We start from the raw sequence: 25442 nt of genomic DNA, 5'->3' as shown, positions 1-25442 counted from the left end.
CCTCTGAAACCTGGATTGTCATCAGTATTTGACCTTGATTAATTTAGAAAACATGGGGTGAAAAGGCTATCACCAAATTGGCAAGAAATGTACAATAAATTGCAAGAAATTAATTAAAGAATATGACAAGAAAATTACTAAAAAATAGTTTTAAAAAAGAAGCGAGGGTTTAAAAAATGTCTAAATAAAGACAAAAAATGTCCAGGAAACTATATTTATAATTATAATATTTTCATATTTCATTACAACAATTACATACAACTTTTTTTTCACCAGTCCCACATTTAGCCCCACAGAGCCAGCCCCACAAAACCAGGCAACTGTGATCTGTGAGCGGGTCGATAGTCCTTTAGAGAGGCTTCAAACACATCGATGCCAGTCAAAAAATGGTCTAATAATCCTCCAACTGAACCAAATTTACTTTGCGGCACCGTAACTCCACACTGACTCAAACTTGCGTACGCGAGCGGAGACCTGATGTGAGATCTGATCGTAACCTTCGATCGCGTCCACATTGATAAATGCTGAGATTTGCGTGGAAATGACCGTAACGCCCAGTTTTCTGTCAGTTCATTTCATAAATACTGTGAGCTCACTAACTTTTGAAAGAGCTGCTAAAATAAACAAAAGCACATCACAGCTTTGCTTATTTACATCTTATTCTCTTTAAAGTGTTTTTATCTTATTCTATTTAAAGTTACTATATTTTTATTGTTCCTCTGTGTTAGTAGTTTTGCACCAAAACGCAGAGTCAAATTTGTTGTATGCGTAAACGTACTCTGCAATAAAACACAATTCTGAACCTGAGGTTCTTCTTTTCATGTCTAATGTTGATGAGGAATATGACGAGCATATGTGTTACCATAGTTACCAGTTAACTTTTTTTCCCTCAACAGGGTTGAAAGCAGCCCGAGTTTCTGCTTCCTTTCTCCGAGTTTGCTGTGAACTCTTTTAAAAAACTGCATTCAAGGTTTCTCTCTTCAGATACAAATATTTCTACTACAGAATTTCACTGAGTGAAAATGGAAACAATAAAGGCACTGACATAATCCGGTTTTCTGAGATATTTTTTCCCCTCAGAAAAAAAAAACATACAGCAAAAGGTCATGCCTCCTGTTATATTGAATCATGACTTATTGCTCACAGCGCCAGGAGATATTTCAATTTCAGTGCCAAAGAGCAGAAAACATAGAGTGAGGGTAACAGACAGACGATGAAGAGGACAATAAAAGACGAGGATGATGAAAGACTGCAGATTACTCAGGAGACAAAAGGACACTTAAAGACGCACTTACTTTTTCCTGGTGTCGTATCTGCTCGTGGTTCCCAGACTCTGAGAGGGAGACACACAGAGGGAAATCATTCATTTCTATGCAGGATCATGCAGAGCGCAAACACATATTACAACACATCTATTCCTCCGCACACTGATGTTTCTGCTGAGGAAGGACACACTCGTGTCCAACACTAACACACCTCTGTCCACAGAGACAGCAGCTTTTATACAAGTGGACACAATCAGGCAGGAAAGGAACAGAGAGGACATCCGTGATGCAAGTGTTCATCTGACACACGATGAGTGTCATCATTACATCGTAACGCCATTTGTGTTTGTGGCAGAGTGTAAACACGTAATGCTTTCATTGCAAAGAATCAACTAAATACACAGGCAATGATTTTTTTTTGTTTGTTTCTGTCACGTTTAACATTACAGACAGGCCAAAACACAGCATGAAAGCAGCATGGAGGCCAGTGATAACTTTACAGGGGCTACTTCTTTTTTTAAATCTGTTATTGATTCAGTCTCTTTCTCCCTTTTTTCGTAATATGTTTGTATTTTAAATCTTTTCATGAGAACAATGAGAAACATCAGGAACAGGAGATGTTTGTACAAATGGTTATTGATTTATGGTCAAATTTTGTGAAAAACCATTGCAATCATTTTGAAGTAGTGGCACCCCGTATTTAGCAATTTCAGGATCATTTGACAGAGTCACCTGACCCAAAAAGTGAACGCTGATTGTTACCTTTACCGTAAAATACAAAGGCCAGACGTTAGCGGGTGTTAGTGTGCGTTTTGCCCAGTGGGAAAGGGGATGAAGTTACTAAAGAGATAGCGAAAGCATTGTGGATGAAAGATTTTAGGTTGGATGGAAATATCTGTTTCAAGCCGTGAAAAAGTTTTTCAAAAGAAAACAAGGAAAGGATCACATGAAAATTGCTGCAGGCGAAGGCCAGTAAAACAGTAAATACTGGATGCAGAAACTGACCTTCGTCTTTCGGACTGAAACATGATGAAAAGATAAAAATTCTTAGAAATAAATAAATGAGAAATCTATGCAAAACAAGTGTTGTGTTCCCGTTTCAAACCACAAAATATTAAGTTGAAGTAAATCAAACTAGTGGCGTGTGTGGGAGGATGAATGCTGTGAAAGGTTTTTCTGGTGAATAACAGCAGAGATTATAAACCGCCGCTCCTCCTGCAGGCTGAAGTAGCCACCGCTGCGTCTCGACCTTGGAAGTGAAGTGTGTTTGATCGGTGGTGTCATGTATGAAGGATGCGGCGGGTGGAGGAGTGGGGGCTTTGATTTGATGGAGGAATGGCAGGGGTTCGTGCAGCGTGGGGTGAAAATATTCCGTTGCCTTGACAACCGAAAACAACGCTGTGAGGGGAAATTGCCGTCTGTGCACAAGTGCTCACTTTCACTCTCAGAGGCCTCCTCCTCCTCCTCCTCCTCCTCCTCCTCACCTCAGGGGCACTAAAGGCCTAAAGATGCAAAAACAATGCAGGGCCGTGTAGGGAGCCGCCATATCTGTGTCTCTACACGGACATTACTGCATCCATTTTTGTCCTCTGCTGCTGTTTGCTCACTGACATCTCTGCAGGTCACCGCCATGCTGTCAGCTCTCATCTCTCAGGCTTCTCTTTCCGCCACCGAACATGAAACTCTGAGGAGTTTGTGTCAAACACCGCCAGATTAACAAGCAAATCACAAATAAAAGTGCTGATCTTAAATATGGTACAGGTTTAGTGAGGTTAACACGCAAAGAACATTTTGTTAACGTCAGGAAAGATCAGCAGCTGCACCAAAAAAAAACAGATCATGGTTTGAGTTGGGCGGACGTTGAAGAACAGCAGTCTCCTGGGTTTAAGTCCTGTGTTTGTTTGACCTATCTGTCCACCAACCTCCTCTCAGACTTTGTTGCTCTTTATTCCACATAACCTGACTTTCTACCTCGCTCCCATCATAAATATTATGGACAGCATATACAGTATATACATATATATATATATATATATATATATATATATAAAGATCTTGTGAATGAAACATATGAAATAGAGATTACTATGAGAATAAATCATTAAGAATGTTTAGTTTTTCTTCTTTTTTATCTTCTCTATTTGTCTCACCTGCTATTTCATAATAATATCCAATGTGTATCAATAAATAACATTAAGTTATTCTGTAACATGATCATTAACATCACTCTATTTATCAACCTATGAGTTTGAATAATTTGAGATCTGCGAATGATTTATGAATGATCCTCAATGGTAAATTAGTATTATGCATATTTATTTATTGTTTATTTTTCTGTCTTTGTCTTCATATAAAAAAAAACACTATCTATCTATAGATATATAGTCTTTTTTTAACAATGTTTACATGTTATTGGTTTGTTCGTATTTGTGTATTTAACTTAAAAAAAGGTAGTCGTATTTGGGAGGACAGTCTCCATCTGTAACTTGATGTTCTCCTGTTTGATGTGAGTGCTAGGACGGGACCGTAATGGATTTAAACGGTCAGATCCATTAGTCTGACACACTGACATTTTAAACACTTCGCTGAGCTTCGGCTCTCCCAGACAGGAACATGGCGTCCTCTCTGATTGCCTGTGTTTTAGATTCCTGTTATTATCGCTGCTCACACTGAGCGTGCGGCTCTGTCGGACTCTCCGGCACAGAAACTGACTGTAAACGGCAGCAGCCGCCTCTCCTCTGCTCACGTTTAGCTCTCGCTCCGGCCCTGCTCCGATCAGCTGCATCTGGATCGTGATGAGGGCAGCAGCGGGACGTTTTGGCGCTGTCGCTCTCTGGTGCAGACGGATGGTTTCCCCCCCGCCGGCCCCGAGATAAGACAATCGCTCAACTCACAGGGAGAAATCTGTTGACTGTTCATTGATGCCAGCGAGCGGCTGTACACCTCACAGCGTGGAGCGTTCAGCGCCGAACAAAAACCACTTAGAAGGCAAGAAGCCATCAGAGCGAGACACACAACTCAAGTGGCACCTCTGAAAGAAAACTGTGAACATTACGGTGATATTCACAGAAATCAGAACAGGGCCGGCCGTAAATCATCTCAACATGGGGCAGACTCGAGGACCCGCCGCTCTACTGTTCACTGCAGCAGCTGTAAAGGAGAAGGTCTGCGCGCTCAGTGCGACTCTGAGAACAAACTGCAGGAGGGAGGAAAACTTTTCTTTAGTTCGCCCTTCAAAAACATCTTGGTAAAAATGTGTCTTAACGCTTTAAAACATGAGAAAATTGGTTTCTGATGGTTTCTAAACATGGGAGGAGGGCCACGAGGAACTTAAGAAGTAATAACCCCAAAATTAGCAAGAAATACGTTGAAAAAAAGTTCAAGAAAATTAACCAAAAAACCAAAATAAACATCCCAACCCACACACACAAAAATACAGCTTTTCTCTCAATATATTACAACTTTATACTCGTAATATTACGAGTTTATTCTCGTAATATTGCTGGTTTTTGTTGAGACGTTCAGATAAATTAACGGTTGCACAGAAACGTGCTGCTTTAACATATGGCTGACTGAAAGAGCGCGCTGCAAATGTGCTTTGAAAAGAGTCTGATGCAGAGCGAAAGTAATTTAGTTTGATTACAGATTGTGACGAATTCATCGACCTTGCGGTAGCTGTGATGTCTGTCAGGACCGCCGTGATCCCGTGTGCAGCCTGGACCCACAGCGAGGGCACCAAACACGTCTTCATGTTTCAGTTTCCATCTGTTAGTCACTGACTTATTCATCTCTGCCGTCCTCTCGCTCCATCTGCCTCCGCTCAGAGTTTTTATCCGTCACCTTCACTCTTTCTTCCTCTTTCTACAAACTCTGAGTCAGTCTGAAGCACATTTTAATTTCCTGACACTTTGTCTGGCTCCAAGGACGAACCTTCACCGACTTTCTCTCCTGTTTGTACTCTGAACCGTCACAAAGCTGCACGCGGTGCGATGCTTCTCCGCCGACGCTCCGGCATGACAAACATGACAAATGTGACATGTGGACCAATTTGTGCACAGATGAGCCGAGCCCCACCGCTCGTGTTTTATAAAAGCGTTCGGATTAGTCGCTGTGAGGCTGTGATTGCTTATTGGCTGGATGCCTGTCACGGCTGCACGTTGGACGGAGCGTGCCCTGCAGGTGCATCACCACAGAGATGATGATGATTGGCTACTTCCTGCTGCGCGGACGCGCTCGCACATCAACACGGCTCAATCCAACAGAGACTTTCAAATCACACAGATGTTTCTGAGAAATGTGTCCACGTCTTTTTGAAAATATGAAAGCAGCTTCTGTGACGGATGCTTTTTTTTGTTGTTTGTGATAATCAACAGTTTGCCGACTCAGAGCCTTTAATCAAACGCCTTATTAACCCTTTAAAACCCCGATCGTCTTTTTTTTGTGTGCTGTGATCAGACACGTTTCTCAAGCTAACATGTCCCACAAATTGCAAGAAGTTGGTAACGTGACAAGAAAATTGCCTAAATATTAGTTTTAAAAAAGAGGGGATGATTAGCAAAATTATCCAAGAAAATAAGGAAAAAGGTCCAGAAAACCATATAACAATTTATATTATTTATTTTTCTGTTGCATTAAAAAAAACACTAAATGAATACTTTTTAATTTTGAGCCATTTTTAGGTAATTTTCTTTTTTTGTTTTTGTTTTTCTTTCTTTCTTTGGCTGTTGTTTTTTCTCTTAATTTCAAGGATTTTTTCCCCAACCTTTTTACTAATTTCTTGCTAAGTTTTTAAAGCACTTATTGTTGAGTTTCTTGACGCCTCCTCCCCGATTTTGAAAAAAATCAAACCAGTTTGCTCTGCTTTTAAAGGATCAATAAATCTGATTATATCCAGATTGTAACATTTGTAACAACTAATACAGAAATCTGAAATTACAAATAACCGATTTACCGCCACAAAGGTGACTTTTAACATTCGATATGCAGCTACTGGTTATTTCAACTTCCAAATTATAAAAGGTCCATTGTCTTTTTAATGTTAAAAAGGATCATATCTGCAGCACATTTTAAACAAGAACAGATACACGATTTCAGTATAAAATCCAAAAACCCCACACAAGAAACCTCACGAGTAAAAACACTTCTTCTGCTCTTTGTTCCTGAAAACTCCTGAGTCATAAAGGTCCCAGCCAGAGGCCGTGTGTGTGTGTGTGTGTGTGTGTGTGTGTGTGTGTGTGTGTGTGTGTGTGTGTGTGTGTGTGTCCCCAGGGACGACCAGGGGCCCTCGGGGGCCGGTGTGTGTCCACAGAGAGACGACTGTTAGCAGAACCAGACCTTATGTAAGAACACACACCGTCTCTCTCTCTGCACTCAGCGACAGGAAATTTAACTTTTTATGACTTCTTTTTTTTCCAGGTGCCACAGCGGGAACTTCATCCAGCAGCTACTGGGACCAGTTTACAAAACCAGTTAGACTGCACTGGGAGAACAAAACGTCATCGTGACAGCTGGTTAATCTGACAACAAGGATGCTCTTACAAGACAAAAACAAACACAAGCTGCATTTTCGTTCTCCACCTCCGTCATGTTGACGTTCACGCTGAGAAGACAAAACACGGTTTGATCTCCGGAAAAGTGTCGCTGGTCAGGACACTGAATCCCAAATTTCGGTGTGTTGTGTATTAGAACTTTGATTCGGGGCTGTAAGTTCTCACTTTTCCTCGGGCTTAAATCAGGTCAGGTTCTCGCTGAATTATCATTTTTTAATTTATTTTTATTAAACTGATGAACTGTCTCATAGTTAAATGGCACAGTTGCAGAAGTTTTAATGGACCGAATCAAGAGGGACAGAGAGACAGAGGGTGGAGAGAGAGACCGAAAGTGACCAAACGTCACGGCAGTGGAAGATTCGTGTGTAACAAGCAGCGGAGGGTGGTGATGTACGCGCTGCATCACTGAGGGGCGCTGTCTGCTTTACCGAACCCGTCACACACAAGATGACAGACAAACATACGGAAGAGAAGAAGAGGAAACACGCAACATTAAAAGTAGTTATTTTACAATATATAAAATGTGATATACAATGGGCCTATTTTTACAGCAGGTTTTTCCATTGAGGCTTCTGTGGGTGGGGCTTGGACAGAAACTGTTCGCATTCATATAATTTCGGGCCTGATTTTTTGGGCCTGATCAAAGCTCGTTCACGTATGCGTTCTTGCCCAATGAGAGTTCGCGGTGATCACATGCTACCTGGAAGCCTCACACACACACAGAAACCCAATGTGGGGTTCAGTATCTTGTCCAAGGACACTTCGACATGTTGACTGGAGGAGCCGGGGATCGAACCGCCAACCTTCCCGTTAGAGGATGACCTGCTCTGACTCTCGAGCCACAGCCTCCACAGGTGTTTTTCATATATTCACAAGAATAAGACAAAAGAGGTCACAGCAGGTTTCCAACACATTTTAAACAGACTGTTTTAACTAATCTATGTATTTTCCATACATTTCACTCCATTTCCATGACTTTTTTAGAGTGTAAAATGGGTGGGCCTTTAAAGACACTTCCCAGACATTTGTGGATAAGAAAACTGCTCGTGTTCACTATTTTAACTCGCAGGTCAGACAATCCTGCTGCCAAGTGGCTGCATGTGAAAACAGACGACGCCGACACAAAGGGGTACTTCACAAAACACCAAGGCCGCTGCGCTGAGGATTTTGCACAATGTTAGACATGTTTTGGGTATTTCATGAATATAATTTAAATATTAGCCAGAACAATATATTTTTATAACTTTTCCAGGCCTGGATTTTTTTTTTTTTTTTTTAAATTTTATAACTTCTCCAGCAGTTTCATGAGCCTGGGAGCCCCGTCACACTGACCCATGACCATCACAATCGAACCAGGTTATTGTTGAGCTTGAATGGATGTTTGTGCCAAATTTCAAGAAATTCCCTTGAGATGTTTTCCTGAGAATGAGGCCGACAACCTGAACACGCCCGGCGCAAAAGCATAAAAATAATCCTGCAGCCTTGAGGTTCAGATTACCATCACAATACACTTTTGTTACACAAAAGAGCAACAAATACCCAGATCAGATGCATCAAACAAGATTTAGCTGTCAAAAAAAAAAACTAAAATCAACTTGAACCCTATTTGAATAATCATCTCTGACAGTTTCAAGTTCTCTTCTTATCCGAACTTAGGAACGGACATCTGGAGAACGTCACGAGAACACGGACTGGATTTTATTTCTGCACGGCTCTTGTATGTACACAGGTGAGGAGAGGAGAGTCAATCAGTGCGCGTAAAGATATTATTTATAGTGTAAATAATTAACCGTCATCACGTCAGCCACAGATACGCAGCTTTAATGTAGACTTCATTTTGTCACGTAAGTGCTGCACAATCTGTACACACACACACACACACACACACACACACACACACACACACACACACACACACACACACAAGTCAATCTACCTGGCAAGCTTCACCACTGTACCACTAATTTGAACTAATATAACCTCTCACTCTGACACACACACACACACACACACACACACACACACACACACACTCGATCTGGTCTGACCGCAGACAGCTGACTCCCCCTCCCCCTCCCCCTCCCCCTCCCCCTCCCCCCTCTCCCCCCTCTACTTCTCACTTCACCTTGCTAATTTGAACAAGGCTTTATTTTGATATTAGTCCGAGGCTGAACTGTAGCGGGCTTGTTGGCCTCTCCGCGGGTTAATTAGCGCACCAATGCCAGCATTCATGTGCCGGGCGGCGAGCCTGCGGACGGGGGAGGCTGGGCCGTCCCTCCTGGCAGCGGTCGCCGGCTCTGGCACCTCTGAGCGCTGGCCGGCCGGCTCGCCCACCGGGTGAGTGACAAGCTGACTGGCGTGGGCATCGGCTGGGTGACGCTCGCTGGACTTTGGCGGCGGTCAGAGCGGAGCTGCGTGTGAACACCGTGTACGCTGACATGAGCCGCAGGAGCGCCCCCATCAGGCTGTGCTGGTCACTGCACACCAGAGGACAGACCACTGGTCTTTACGAGGAGTGAGGCGAGGAAGATGGTGAAGTTTTTAGTGTTTTTTTGTCTGTTGGTGGTCTTTTAAGGACCCTCTTCTCTCAATAAACAGATTTTTGCAGATGAAATCTGTATCTCCTACTATAAAGTTAGAAGAAGTAGTAGTAGTTTATGTAACTTTATTTATATGGCAGCAGCTACTTTATTTGTAACTGAAGTTCATTTAATAAATTTGTATGTCAGTAGTTTAGAGGAGATTTCAAAATATCGAGATTTATGGTGTATCACAACATTTATTGAAATATTAAGATATGATTTTAAATCACCCAGCCCTTTGCAGAACCAGAAATGTCTTTTTTGTTCTGCACATTCTTCTTCCTTTTTAAAACCTGGTGCCTACATTACCCACAATGCAGCTCTCCCTCTGACAGATGTGTGGTAGATTATGGCGTGTTGTGCTTATAGCAGCTACTGTGTTGTGCAGCAGAGATGAGCAGCGGGTGTCATTTCTCTCTGACTCCAGATTTTTGTACTTTGAAAAATTGAGCATTGAGCATTTTGCTGCTTCTCTCCCTGCCTCAGGCTTTCCTCACATGCACAGGAAGGGCAGGAACGTGTGCTGTTCCCGCTTAACGCTTTCCACGAAAGCACGTGGAAGGGCAGGTAGATCCCAGAACAGAGCCAAATGTCAAAATCTGCATCAAGTATAAATATCTATAACTGCAAATAAAGCTAAATATAAATAACTGTAAAGAAGCGCTTTTCTTGAAAAAGTTGTCCTCATGAACTTTAATCAACGCTGACTCAAGTGACATCACTTGAGGACATTTATCAGAGTTCACACAGCTGCTCCCTTTGGAGACACTGGAGGTTTTATCTTTCCGCTAACAGCAGCAGCAGTAAAACTCGCCGCGCAGTGAGGTGGAAAATCACATTAATCTCCCTTAAACGTTCAGTCACAGAGCAGAGACACTGTCATACACCTTTAAGCTCTGATTTAGAGCTCAGGTCCACTGTCGACCAAAACTATGCATCTTACAGAACCAAAAATTAGGATTCATGTTTGTTTCAAAATATTCCCATAAATAAGCGACTTACTGAATATGTGGGAACGCTGAAATGTCAGTTGGAGTTCAGCGAGTTGCTGTCGAAGAAAAATCGTCTCTTTTTTCCATAAAACTTTTTGTGTTGGAGTCTCCTCCAGCAGCTGGTGTGGGACGAACTCCAGGTATTTCAGGAATCGTGTTGTTCCCAATCATCCAAGAAAGAGGTTCATCTTTCTCATTTTTTTAAACTCTTCTTTCTGAACTTTATAACTTTCTTCATGATAATTTTTCTCTGTTTTTTAAATGAACTACACCAATACTGAAATTAGTTTTTTAAAGCTTTATGCATTTTCTCTGAAACACTTATTACACTCAGATTTTTTTTATCCATTGTAGTTTTGTCTTGGTACTTACATTTTATTAGTTTTACACAGAAGTACTTCATTATTTTAACCCCTTGAGACCTGGATCAACATAATTTTTCTTGTGCTGCTTCCAGACGCCTTTCACAAGTGTTTAAACTGTTCAAACATGAGCACATTTCTGTGATTTCGTTCAAAAACATGGGAAACAAGGCAATGAGCAATTTGATAAAAAATGTTTCTTTCAACTGTTGCTCATTGCCTTCTTCCCATGTTTTCAACAGAAATCAAGCCAGTTTGTTTAGGTTTCAAAGGGTTCACTAGTGCCTTTATGTTTGAAATAAAAAACTATACTGATATTTTATGACTGATATTTGTTCAGAAAATTAATCATCAATTTTGATTATCAGTCAAATGTTTGTTCATTTATTATGTGATTCATTTCTGATGACGAATGTCATCGTCCCTGGAGATCAAGCAGAAATCTGACAGCTTCATGTTTATAAAGTGATAAATATGCATGAAGGGAACCAAAAAACATGAGTCATTAATCATTTACTTACTGGTTTCACAGCCAATTATCAACACGCACAACAGTCAGAGGGATCCTGGTCTTAATTTTACAGAACAGTGACAGTCTGTATCTTTAAACCCGTTCAAGTTGTTCGACTGTCTTGTTGTCCACAACCTCACAACCAAGAAACTATTTAAATATTCAAGGTGATTAAATCCTAAACGTTGGCATCAAAAAGTCAAATTTCTGCAGCGCCTCATCACAGTGTTTTACTAAACATTCAAACGTGGCTGAAGACTTAAAATACTTTTCCGACTAATTAATCTTTTCTTTTCTTTGGCTTCCTCTTTTTTCAGCTGCTCAATGCCTTCTTCCCATTATTTTGGAGAAAACATTTTTACATTGCTTTTATTTTGCTGTTTTTTAGGCTTATTCTTAAGCTGCTCAATACCCTCTTCCCATGTTTTTGCAAAAATAAATATTTTACTTTCTTTTTTCTTTTTTTTTAATGCTAAATTTTGGGATATTTCTTCTTAAGCTTCTCAGTGCCTTCTTCCTGTGTTTTTGGAAAAAAGTCTAGCCGATTCGCCAGTTTTCTCGGGCTTTAAGGGGTCAAACAGTTAACTGATTCATTACAGGATCGTTTGCGGGGTTGATGGATAATGAGAGTAATCGTGAGTCTCTCACTCTCAGTTGTGTGTTTAGCTGCTGGAGTTTGAGCTCTGCAGAGCCTGACGGAGCGCAGGAATCCTTCAGCTTCAGTCTGCAGTCACACATCAGCGGCTGCAGCCCTCCTCATTTGTTTACGCAGCCCTCTCATATCACACACACACACACACACACACACACACACACACACACACTCCTCAGGTGGAGGGAGGTGGAGGGGCAGAGGCACCAATCATCCGCTCCGCAGCATGTTTTTTTAAGGGATTAGTCTTAATAAGATGGCAGGCTGAATTTATGGAGCTAATATTTCACGGTGGGGTGATTCATGGAGGATTTGGTGCAGCGCAGCAGCTTAATGGATGTTCAGAAAGACTTGCTTGACTTGTGCCTGATATGATTAGCCCCGCGGGAGCACGGCAGCTTAATACACCACTGTGCCGCTGTTTGTGAGTGTTTGTGTACAAAGACGGGCCTGAGAAAAATGTACGAGTAAACAGGACGCGCACAAATCCCTCCTGTGCTGGACTCTATGTATGGAACATGTATTTCTATTCCATGTGGCCCCCGTGACAGAAAACAGGCGCCGGCTGCCATCTTCTCACCTCGCGTCACCTCGTCCGTCACTAATGGACCGTCAGTCCGCCCGCCCTCTGATCAACCCATCAGTCAACAAAAATTATAATATAATGATTATTATATTATCATGGATTCATGGAATTATCAAATTATGAAATTAATTAATTGTTTTACCCTTTGAAACCTACGCAAATTGGTAAACTTTAAAAAAAAAAGATGCAAAATGTAATGTAAAAAATTAACTACAAGAAAATTACCCCCCGAAAATTAGAAGAGAAAAAAATCTAAGTGAAAGACAAAAAAGTAAAAAAGAAAATGACTTGAAAAAAGTGCTTAAAATATCAAATATTTTATTAGTTTATTATTATTATTTCTCTGGACATTAAAAAATACTCTAAATCTACTAATTTTGATCAATCATTACTCTAATAATAATAATCGTTCTTATTATTATTTTCCGAATTATAATTGAATCCTCTTGAAGCTCGTGCTGCTTTAGGTTTAATATTTGTAAATCCTTTAATTAAGGTCTGCAGTTTGTTGTCCGAGTTGTTTTGAGTAGCAGCATAACACGCCTACGTGGCCTTGGATTGGAAATAATTAGGCTAGTTTGGTGGCTGCAATAGAAATAAAGCTGCTAATGTTTTGAACATCCATCGCCATGGTTACTGGGATGTTATCACAGGAGCAGTCGTGCAGCATCACTCAGTGGAAAAACAGTCCGCTCCACGTTACGTTTAACAGACATTTGGAAAATATTGCTTAAGTTTTGTTCAAATCTTTAACAGAAAGCCGCCTGCTGTTACTTACTCAGTGTCTCTAATTTAAAATGATCGAGCGCCGCTTGGACCGAGACAGGCAGAGTTCATGGAGGTGCGTCACTAAATCCTGCAGGAAAAGATGTTTTTAAAAATTGTATTAATTTAAACATTAATTTTCTAGGGATAGCATGACCCGCCCTGCAGTGGTAAGCCAATCAGAGGCAGTCCTCCTGCCCAAAAGTTACCGAACCAACTAACAGCGAGCAGCAGCCAATCACAGACGGAGCAGGTCATGTCGTGCTTTCTAGGAAAATGAAATGTGCAGCTGTTTCCATCACTTTTGTTGCTTTCAGAGACTTTTTACGAGCATTTAACCCTTTGGAACCTGAGCAGATTATTTATTTAGTAAAACGCGGGAAAAAAGGCAATGAGCAATTATGTCACGCAAGAAATTAATTAAAAGGTGACAAGAAGAGGCGCCCGGTGGCTCAGTGGATAGAGCGGGTGCCCCACGTATAGAGGCTGTGTCCTCGCTGCAGCGGCCGCGGGTTCGATTCCAGCCTCGGCCCTTTGCTGCATGTCATCCCACCTCTCTCTCCCCCCTTCACACTTGTGCTGACCATCAATTAAAGACAAAAATGCCCAAAAAATATGTGAAAAGTATTGTTTGTTTTTTTTTAATGTAGAGGGAAAAAATCAACAAAGAAGTACAATTTTTAACGTACTTAAAATTATGTTATTTTATTATTATTGCTTCTTTTTTTTTTTTTTAATTTTTGGCACTTTTTGCAGGTCATTTTCTTTTTTGTTTTTACTTTTTTCCTTTTTTGCAAACTTGCAGTTAATTTTCTGGAAACTTAAATTCTTTTCCATATTTTGGGTCATTCCTTCTTCTTATGTTCTTGATTAAAAATTCTGGTCAATTTCTTTGGGTTTTAAAGGATTAAAGCAAAGAAAAACCATGCAAATTCTGACGCATTTCATCTCATTTGCAATGGTAACAAATTTTCGTTCAGATTTTCTCCTTTTTATTGGTCAATCGTGTTAGAGCTCATCTCTTCAGGACCTCCTCAAACTATCAATGAAAATAATCAGAGAGCGGCGAGGCTTCTTGTGCAGACGTTGCTTTGCTGTAAAAGCGTGGGAGCCGCGGTGTCCTCGATAAAAAAGAAAATAAATTAAAGGTGTATCATAACTCTCGTCTGTCCTGATTCAGGCGATTTCGCCTCGAGTGTTTTTCAGCGTCGGAATTCTGTGGAAATGCACCTGTTGACTCAGGAAGAGCGACAACCGGGGTCAGCACATCTATTAGAAAGATGAACGATGACCGCCTCCTCTGCCACGAGCTTATCGCTTCTGCCACGAACACGCACGCACGCACGCGCACGCACGCACGCACGCACACAGCGCTCCTCAAGAAAGTCGTCTTTTCTCAGATTAATCATGTGTTTCACAGTATCTGTCTGCATCAGCAGGTCAATTTACTGCCTGGATCTCCTCCGGCAGTAAAACACTGATGGAGGAGGCGCACGCCGACAGCTGGCGGCTCAGAGACACTGATTAAATTGTCGCGGCTCGGCTCAAACTTTCCACCGCAGATTTAAAATCCTCAGAGGAAAAAAAAAGAATATGACCTAAAATTATTTATTTACTGGACCTGAGAGCCAAAAACAAAACACAGGAGGAGAGGAGAGGAGAGGAGAGGAGAGGAGAGGAGAGGAGAGGAGAGGAGGAAAAGCATGAATAAAGGAGGGGAGGAGGAGAAGAGGTAGGGAAGTGAAGAGAGAACAGAAAGAAAGGAGGAGGAGAGGAGAGGACGAGAGGAGGTGAAGAAAAGAGAGGGGCAGGAGAGGAGATGAGGACGGAGACAAGGAGGGAAGGAGGAGAGTTGAGGTGTTGAGAAGAGGAGAGGAGGGAAGGAAAGAAGTGGAGGAATGATGAAAGGAGAAAAGAGTAAAAGAGAGAGGAAGGGGAGAAGGACAGGAGACGAGGAGAGTAGAGGAGAGGAGAAGAGAAGGAGAGAAGAAGAGGTGAGGTTGTGAGGACAGAAAGGAAAGGAGGAGGAGGAGGTGAGGAGAGGAGGTAAGGAAAGGAGGAGAAGGTGTTAGGAGGTGAGGTGGTGAGCAGAGGAGAAGAAGAGGAGCTCTCCCCCTGCTGGAGCTGTTGGAGACAAACAGCTGAAATATCTGAAACACACACACACACACACACACACACACACACACACACACACACACACACACACACACACACACAGACTGTTTGTTTGTTTGTTTGTTTGTTTGTAAACTGCAGAATCAGGTGCAGCAGCTCTCCTCCTGCAGAAACTGAAAATGTAAAACTGTTCAAGTTTCAAAGTTTAAAGAATAAATGTGAACTTTTCTTTAATTTCACACACACACACACACACACACACACACACACACTCGTACCGCTCTGCGCACTAAATGCACCTTTCAAAACAAGCTTTAAAATATATTATATATTAATATTATATTGTCTCTTTTTATTGAGTTTATTTTTTTAACCAACATCAGTCCTAATCAAAAAGTTCAACATACTACATGCAAAGTGGACAAAGTGGGGTTTTTTGCCATTTCCACAAGACTCCTTAGGACGAACTTCAAGGACGAGGTCCAGGTGTCCTAAAGTTTGGCAAAACCTGGCTCAGCTTTCGCAGCGTCATCACGCTGAGTATTTTCTCTCAAAGCCAACCAAAAATAATTACTCATCTGTCACACAACAATCAAAAACACAAAACAATGTGCACCGTCTGTTTCCGTTGTGAGGCCTCGTGTTGATTTAGCGTATAAATTATGCAGCGACGCCTTCAGAGGGAGAAATAAAAACAGCCTCGGGGAGATGACGTGTTTCTCAGGAGACTCGGTTTGGTGGAGCTGAAACCAAACTGGAGGAATATCTGCAGGAAAACGTGGACTTGTGAACGGGGAATCATTTAAACGGAGAGCAGCGGTGAAATGTGGCATTGGGAGTCACATGTGGACAGAAAGTGTATTGATCATGTTGGTGCAGGTGGAGCCGAAGCCGAGTCTCCGGAGGGTTTTAACGAGCTGCAGCGGCTCTGTGATGAAGTGACACCGTCCTGCATAATGCAACGCCGCTCTGCTGCTGTCCCCCACCTGCTGCGTCCCTCCGCCCTGCAGACAAACTTTCCACAAAGATAACTGTGTCTCTGTTTTACGGCGGCGGAGAGGTAAACACCCCCAGGAGCTGCTGGGAGGATTTTCCACAGAGTGACGGGACGAAGACAGCGGGATGTCTCTGTCTCTGCGCTGTCACTTGGCTGCCTGCGTTGCCTGGAGATTTATTATTTACTGAGACGACGGAGCAGAATGTCAGCGGGCTGAGAGGACGCCAGCTGCACTTCTGTTTTTAAACGTCTTCAACTTATAAACCTTCACCGAAAGCTTTAACAATGCCACGCGTCTGCTCCTGTTCTGCTCCGAAATTCACACCCCCTGCTGAGAAACTTTCTTCATTACGAACAGAAATATTCAGCCGAGAAACAACACAAAACTATTCTGATAACTGACTCAAAAACAATAAAAGCTCATCTCCCTTCAAGGTGAAACGGAAACACTGACAGCATAAAAACGTGACTCACAGATCACAAAATGTATTATATTCTCTGCTTTCTCTGCTTTGCATGTACGGAGCAGGAAGTTGCAGTCTAGGACGCTTTGAATACACAAAACAACAGAGACTGATGTCAAAATGACGCACACACATCAACACAAAAACTAGCATTCATAAAAAGAAAATACGCGGTGAGAACGTGAACACCTCGCGCTGACAAACGCGGTTTTAGCTGGTAGCTGCAGGTGAGACGATGACGAGGACACGAGGAAAATCTGAGAGAAGGAAGAGACTCTTTCAGTTTGTTTAAGAGCTGATCGGACCCAAAAACCCCGATCACACACAAACACACAGTTTCGGTTCAGGCTAGGGCTGAGCGATATGGCCTAAAAGTAACATTTCTGATCTTTTTACACCAATTCCGTTTAGGTTTTAGTCTTTTTTTACACCAATTACATTTTTTTGTTTTTTTTGTATGTGTATATATACACACATATATACAAATATAGATGTTGGGCGTCCCAGACATTTTCTGGCGTTACTTTTTCCAGGTGATTTCCTTATTTATTTATTCAGTTTTACATTTTTTTCTAATTTTGCTTTTTTTTTTTAGGTAATATTACTGTGACTTTTTACTAATCTTACTGATTTTGGGATCATTTCTTGTTAAGTTGCTCTTTGCTTTCTTTCCATGTTTGTGAAATAAATCAAGCCATTTTTGCTCAGGTTTTAAAGGGTTAATCTGATGAAAAGGATGCACATTTCTGTCACAGTTTTGGTGGTGGTGTATCTACAGATTTGTTGGCATCTGGCTCCAAACACGACGTCACCGATCAGCAGGTCAAAAGTGAACTTTTCCTGTAATCACTGTTATCTGGTGGAGCGTTTCACGGACTCAGAAAAGCAGCGAGCGGGAGGAAACGTGGGAAATGACTGCAGATTACAGAGCCGGTGTGCCGTAATGATGTGTTTCACCAACTTTCCCTCTGAGTGACTCACGGATCGCACAGCGCTCGGACCGTGATTCACCGGGACTGCGGTCGCTCAGAGTGACGGCCGAGGCTCAGAGATCCAGAAAAACGAGTTAGAGGAGGACAGAAATAAATCAATCGGGCTCTGCAGGCGGCGACAGGAGAAGCAGAGCCATCAGTCAACAGTGAAATAGCTGCTTTTATTACCACACAGCCTCGACGCAGGAAGAACTGAAGCACGATTTTCCAAAACTGCCTCGATCCGTGCAGAGGGAAAAACCCTCAAACAATAAAACTCCCATCAGGTTCAAAGTTACAGACTGAAGCTCTGCAGTCACAGCAGAAAACTCACTGTTACAGGGCGACGGAGGGAAGAAAAGGTTGCTGTTTTTGGCTATTTTTAACACTAATGGGGTGAAAATGTGACGGTGCTGTCGGGGCTCCTGTCTTACTCGTTTACTTGTAGGACTCATTCTGCCTGCTAAAACTTTTAGGAGCACCGGCACAAAATGTTGGAGCACAACTTCAACCACCGAGCAATACAACTGGAGCTGTCAAACTTTTTTATCTTTCATTAACCCTTTGAAATCTGAGCAAATAATCTTGATTTCTTTCAAAAACACAAAGAAGGGGCGATAAAGATGGAAAAAAAGAACCAAAACTCAGTGAAAGTACGAGACTATGACTTGAATATTAGTTTTTAAAAAGCAAGACTTGGGAAAAGTACTTTTAAAACTTACAATAATCCTGCAGCATACTTTTAAATATGGAATTGTGAAATCATAATATCATGTGTACATTTTCTCCATAGCCTCGTTCTTTCTTCCCTAAACATTTCTCCTTTTTTTTAAACCTACCAATTTCTTGCAACATTTCTTACAAGGTACTCATCGCCTTTATCTTCATCTCGTTTTCTAAACAGAATCAAAGCTTTAAAATACTTGTGAAAGGCACGAGATAAGAAAAGTGATGTCGCTCCAGGTTTCAAAGGGTTAATCACGTTTAAAATTCCATTATTTTGCTTTACAAAATAGTTTCAAAGTCCATATTAAACCTTTGAAACTTGAGGGTTTTTATGTAATTTTAGTCGTGATTTTATCGACTTTCTCTGTCGCGTAGAACAGTTTTTTACAGTTACTTCGATCAAGAGTCAGTCGTTTTTGTGTCTTGAATTTTCTTTTTTGGAAACCGAGGTTGAGTCGTCTATAAAAATCTAATTCAGTGATTTTCTGGTTATACTGTCGGGTATACTGACACAGTTCATTAAAATCTTTCTTTTTATTCTGTCTTTGTCACTCATTGTTGTGTCTTTGCGTCTTTATTGTCCTTTTCATTTATCCTCTCTTTGTTCCTCTCATTGATTCTCTTTGCTGTTTTTCTGAGATGAAATTCATCTTCACAGCTTTGGCGGGGAATCATTCAACAAAAGCTATCTAAGAAAATGACACAAAAACGTTGATAGAGACAAATCAGAAACACATCAGATTCCACTTTATACTTAAAAAGAAAAAGTAGATATAAAAAGCAGATTTGGCTCAAAACGAACTTGAAAAAAATCAGCTTACTGATCTACAGTCAGTAACGGAGGCTTCTCCCTAACAACAGGGACAAATGGAAGATTACAGAAAATAGTGACAATCTGCCACAGATGATGTAAGACAAACTCGACCTTCAAAGAATCACAAAAATAAAACTCAGTCACATCCTCCTGAAACCCACTCGGCGCTTTAAAAAGCAACTCAGCAGTCACACACTGTGTTGTTTTACTCATCAGATGCATCAGTCCCGCCCACATCACAGCCGCATCGCTGATTCATCAACAACAACAAAAATCACGCGGGATCCACTCACTTGTACAACAAATATCACCAAAAAAAGAAATGTGTCTCCACGTAGCAGCTGGAAGTCTGTCTGCTCTTTCGATGGTGCTGTTTCCAGACTGCTATACTCCACATACACACACTATGTTTTTTGATGAAAAAACACCAAAAAACAAATTATTTTTCAATATGCTGCATGCAAATTATCCAGCCTAGAATATGTCAGTGATTAGCAGCAACACTGATTTTTATGTATATTTATATTTTGTGCAGCGTCATATCGCTCATATCGCTCTGCACACAAAATGCGCTTTTCAAAATAACGCTATGAAAAATATTCTACATTAATCAAAAAATTAAATATTCATTCATTTTCAGAATTTTAACACTTTAACTTGTGATGTTTTTGTCATGTTTTTAAAATTTTTAAAAAAACAACACAAAAAATTAAATATTTTCAGTATACTACATGCCAAGTAGATTTTTTTGATAATCAAAGCCTGGGATATATTAATGATTATCAGTAACATTCATCTACAAAATTATACAAAACTACATTTCTTAGTATCTCCTGCAATAAACTATATTTCTGTTTCAAGGTAAACTGTGCAGAACTTGTTGGTTACGAGCGAATGTGAAAGCTTTGTCTGTTCTGTGTTTTGCCTCCTTATATTTGCATTTTTTCTGTTCTTTATGAAATTCATGCTGCTTCCAGTCTGGCACCTGATTTCTACATTTTTTTAAAGTCACGACCTCGCCTGCGCACTGTGCACGGGAGCTCCCCGACTAAGAGTGGGTGATAAGTGATGATTGAGAGCGATTAGTACTGCATAAGCGTATACGTTATCAGAAAGATCCCCTTAAAAAATGACGTACATAAGCTGAGAGAAGCCAAGTTGCAATAACTTTATTTTCTCTGTTAGTTGTGTTTTGTAATATTATATGTGAAGACGAGAATTTTACCCGTCATTTAACCGGCCTTTGTTAGATGAAAACACTAAAGCTGGAGCAGAAAGCATTTCTTCATCCTTCTGATGACGTTAAAAAACACTGTAAGAGACGACATTGGAGAAAAAAACCTTTTGTTTCTTTAGGAAAACAATAGGCTTGTGTTTTCTTGAGATTACAACAGAATTAAAGTGTTTTCAGCAAATACATTACTCTGTAATCACAAAACATCATGAGAATTAACTGTGGTCTAAATAAAACTTCTGCTGCTCTTTTGTGATGTGGAGGTGCAGCAGCTCGGTATGTATTTTTGCTCCTGAGCCATCAGAGCTTTCAATGTGATTACGGCTCTGACGTCAAATTCTTCAGTTCTTTGTCCTTCAGAGCGGCTCGCAGCCGAGCGCAGAACAAGTTTTGAATTTGGTAAAAGCTTCTAATTTGAGCCGATGCATTCATCCATCTGTAGTGCAGCCTGACGGGCCTGAGAGTCGGCTGTGTGTCAGCCTCTGACTCACTGCAAACATGAGTGCGTAAATGGAGAGGTTCAATGAGTCCGGGTTAGAACGGAGTTAAAACGCTCCGTACGACGCGACAGAAAACAAACACACAACACAAGCAGATTACATCCAACCAACGATTCCTGACGATGAGAAGTCAAGAGAGTTTAACCTACGAGAGTCAACAGGGAACAATCCCTCTTTGAAACAATCGAGCTCTCAACATGAAATAGCGTTACACAAGAGCAAATTACACAATACAAAATATTAAATTAATTAAAAGGACAATTAAAAACCTAACAGCAAAGAAGAAACTGTGTCTGAATACGCTGTTGATTCTCAAATAAAAGCTGGTATCAAACAAACAAACCAGTCTCCAGTACAGAGAGATAAACTGGATGAGCTGGAATTGAGGTTATTTAACAGCATCACTTCCATGTGTTGTACTAACCACTCTGAATGAAAGAAAAGCCTTTTTAACCCTCTCAGATCTAATTTCCCAGCCACACTGTGCACATGGATGTTGCTATGACAGCAGCAGCGCATGCACATGCAGCAGCCTGTCGCTCCTCAAATTCTTGCTACTTTTTTTAAAAATATTTTCTCGACTCCATGGCCCCTCTGATGACTTTTCTGCGACAGAGAAGTTCTTATCAACATCTGGAAAAGCTGTGTGGAGTTTGGACTGAACGCAGCAGACCACGAGAGGATCTACAACAATGGCATAGGCCGAGCGGCCAGTCAGACCAGAGGGGAGAAATGAAACCGAAAGACGAAGAGAGGGAGGAGAGCCGGCATCAGGGCGAGGCTGACCCGACTGATCGAGAGCTGTTTTTCTAACAATCCTTCTGGCTAATGTCCGCTCGCAGGAGAATAAAGTGGATGAGATGTGATTGAGGTTCACTCAGCAATGAATCAGAGACTGCTCTGCACGTCTTTACAGAGACATTGTTAACCCCTAACATCCCAGATCAATGCAATGCACTGGAAGGACAGACCTTGTTCAGAGCCTAATGGACACAAGACTCTGATGCAAATTCAAAAAATGCTCTGCAGGAATTGTATGATGCCACCAGCAGCAACATGTGTTGCTGAACTAAACTGATTATGTGTAGACAAAAATAGAAAGAAATGAGTAAGTCCTAAAACATCTAACTACGTAAGACGCAAATTAACGTGCAGATCTGATTTCAACTACTTCTGGAAACAAACATTCAGATATTATCCCAAAATCTGAAGCTGTCATCCTCTGTGGCGAAGTGAGGCCATTATGTTTGGACTACAACATCATGTTTGGACTACAACAAAGATGTTGCTGTTTCCAACACAAACATTACTTAATTAAGTATAAATAAATAAATAGATAGATAAATAAATAAATAGGTCAGAAAGTTGCAGATTAAAGGATAAACTCACATGGATGTTGTGGAGCTTCCTCCTGCCTCTCTCCAGCCGACTCAGCAGTCTCAGGTGCGGCTGCGCTCCCACCGTCGGCTGCAACAGTCGGTCATCAACCGAAACTGTTTTCCTCAGGGCCGCCCGGTCGCTGCCCCACGCCGCCCCGCCTCCATCAGCGAGGGGAAGGCTCCTCGCACCGACACCACCTCCTCCTCCACCTCCTGCTCCTGTCCTCTTCCCCCCCGACACCGGAGACGGATCAGGTGACCAGAAGTCTCGCTGCACCGAACCTGAAGAGAGAAACCAGAGACACCCTGCTGTTACTGTACACCGTACACCGTACACCACATACACACACACACACACACACACACACACACACACACACACACACAGAGTACATGACACACACTTGAACAGGTACAAAAAGGACATATTTTATCACATACAATAAATCAAATACTTTTCCCCTTAAAGAACAGATTTTCAGAGTTTGTAAATATGTATGTTATCATAAATGTAGATAATTACATAATCTAGATAAAATCCTGACTGATTCTAATTGTGACTGTTTTAAGTTGTTTTAGTTGATTCATTTTTGTATTGTATTGCTTTATTTTAAATAATTTTACATTATTTTATTTACAGTGATTAATATTCTGCATTGTTTTGATTGACTCATTGTTGTATTACATTGCTTTATTTTAATTTATGATGTTTTAAAAAATTATTTTCCATTGTTTTGTTTACAATGATTGATATTGGATATTTTAAATTGTTTTAATTGACTAATTATTTTATTACATGACTTTATTTTAATTTATGATTCTTTTTAAAATTATTTTGCATTATTTTATTTACAATGATTATTATTGTACATTTTAAATTGTTTGTTTTATGGTTTTATTATATACTCAGTTCTCGCTTGTAAATGAGATCTCAATCTCAATGGGACTAACCGAATTAAATAAAGGGTTATATATAATTTGCATATCTTTAAAGGGCTGAGTGATAACTAAATATTATATTATCATGATAGGTAAATACTGTTGTGATAAACATCATATCTGTTATTATTCCTGTTGTTGGAATCCATTATTCTGTGCAGAAATTTTTATTTCTTTTTTATTTTTATTCATTTATTTTAAATTTTTTATTTTTATATTAAGAATTAATTATTTAACATATACTTTTGTGATAATTTTCCGCATTGAAACAAAAATTGATTGCATAATAATATATCTGCAAAGGACTAAAACCATATTGTATAAGTTTTTTCTTTGAGGATTTTCTGTTACAGGATTCTGCTGAGAGTCATAAATAATAAAGCAAAGGCTAAAGTCTCCCGTCAGTCAGATGTAAAGATGAAAGATAAGAAGGTGAAGATGAAAAAGCAGCCGCAGGTTACAGAGACGGACGCTGACGACTGAAGAGATTTCAAAACGTCACATTACAAAGTCAAATTTGAGCGCTTCTCTTTACTTTCAACACAGAACCTCCGACTTATTCTGCTGGTTTCCTGTTTCCATTCATTCTGTGTATGTGTGTGTGTATGTGTGTGTGTGTTATCAGGTGTCAGGATGCAGGCCAGCTGACGACGTGAGCTGCTGCATTAAATCTGCATGAGGAGGCTCAGAGATAAAACAGTGTGGGACCCCTGCATGTTTTTTACAGCTATGCTTTTATATTTGAAGGAACTGGGTCGCCACAGACTGTCCCTCCAGGAATTTTACGATCTATCGGACATGTCCGCTCCAGCGCAGACATGTCTGACAGCCTGCGGTCCAGATCCGGATCCGGACCAAAACTTTGTCCTATCCGGACCCGTGGCCAAGTTGTAATAAAATGTAATGTAATAAAATGGGAACAATATTTTTTAAGGAGCAGTGTTGGACAATTAATCGAAAAATAATCCAATCTGCCGTGTATCTCACACTTTTGGGCTCTGTCTCACTTTCTCATGACACCGAGGAAAATCTCACACCAAAACACCAAGAGGGCAAAGGTGTTAATCAATCATGTAAAAAAGTGAACGACTTTTATTCTAGAACAGCTGAGTGTTTGACAGCCACAGCATCTCATCATGGCGGATCAAACAGCTGATGGTCAACAGCGCAGCGAGAAGACAAACAGAGCGCAGCTTCTCCTCAAAGCACCAAAGTTTTTAATTCCTGAGGAAAATGATTAATAGCACAGAAGTTTGACAGAAGCTGAAGTCAGAGTCCTGCAGTCAGGAGAGGTTGGACTATTATCAGCACAATGTGCTTCAATTTACCTGAAGCTTTTGTTTAGATGGAGCTTTTCATTTTTATATAATGCTGGAAAGTTTAATAAATAATAATAAATCATATGTTTATTACACTCCAACACACCATGGTCACATGACACTGTGTCAGTGAACTATGAGGGCAAAAAACAAACCAAAATTAACCCTCTGATATCTTCATATCTCACTGAGGAGTCAAAGGAACCTTTAAGCTCGACAGAAATACTGATTTGATGTACATCGTGATAGATTTCAATATTGACTGATATGAAAAAAAATATTGTGATAAGACTTTTTTTTGTTTGCTTGTAATTCAACTGAAACATGTAAAGTGTAACTGCCAATCCTCCGTTTCTTTGTCGACCTGCTCGACCTCTGAACAACACAATCCCGGGTCTTAAATTTTGAGTCCTCTGAAGGAGTCACAAAGCACTCCTCAACAAATGTAATATCAATATTAAATTTACAAATGTCACCAATGTTTTATGATTTTTTTTTTTTTAATTTCAGGGTTTTCCAAACATGCATTTATTTGTGTTATTTGTGTTATTTCTTGGTCTCATTTTGGGCTTTTGCCTGTGAATTTTAATTTAGCTACTTTTCACTGACGATGTAATATTTTACCATAGGGAGAAAACACACGCTATTTCCACTATGTGCACTGTCACTGCATTGCTTCACTGACATATCCCAGGTTGGGATCAGCAAAAAAATAAA

General features: G+C 40.6%; 1 protein-coding gene and 1 pseudogene across 1 annotated transcript in view; both read right to left on the bottom strand.

The window, feature by feature from the left end:
• The window catches only part of LOC121958975, an 87358-nt pseudogene extending 64782 nt beyond the window's left edge, over positions 1–22576 (bottom strand).
• A 14-nt stretch (positions 22577–22590) lies between these two features.
• Positions 22591–25442, bottom strand: part of LOC121958974 (cell wall integrity and stress response component 1-like) — a 16443-nt gene continuing 13591 nt past the window's right edge. Inside the window, exons 5-6 of the mRNA XM_042508159.1 lie at positions 22657–22749; positions 22591–22607 (exon numbers count right to left, since the gene is read on the bottom strand). Of these exons, the coding sequence (XP_042364093.1) occupies positions 22591–22607; positions 22657–22749 (110 nt within the window). The remainder of the gene's footprint in view (positions 22608–22656; positions 22750–25442) is intronic.

The sequence above is a fragment of the Plectropomus leopardus genome, chromosome 19, assembly GCF_008729295.1.
Source record: "Plectropomus leopardus isolate mb chromosome 19, YSFRI_Pleo_2.0, whole genome shotgun sequence".
Lineage (NCBI taxonomy): Eukaryota > Metazoa > Chordata > Actinopteri > Perciformes > Serranidae > Plectropomus > Plectropomus leopardus.
This window is presented reverse-complemented; position numbering and strand designations above follow the sequence as displayed.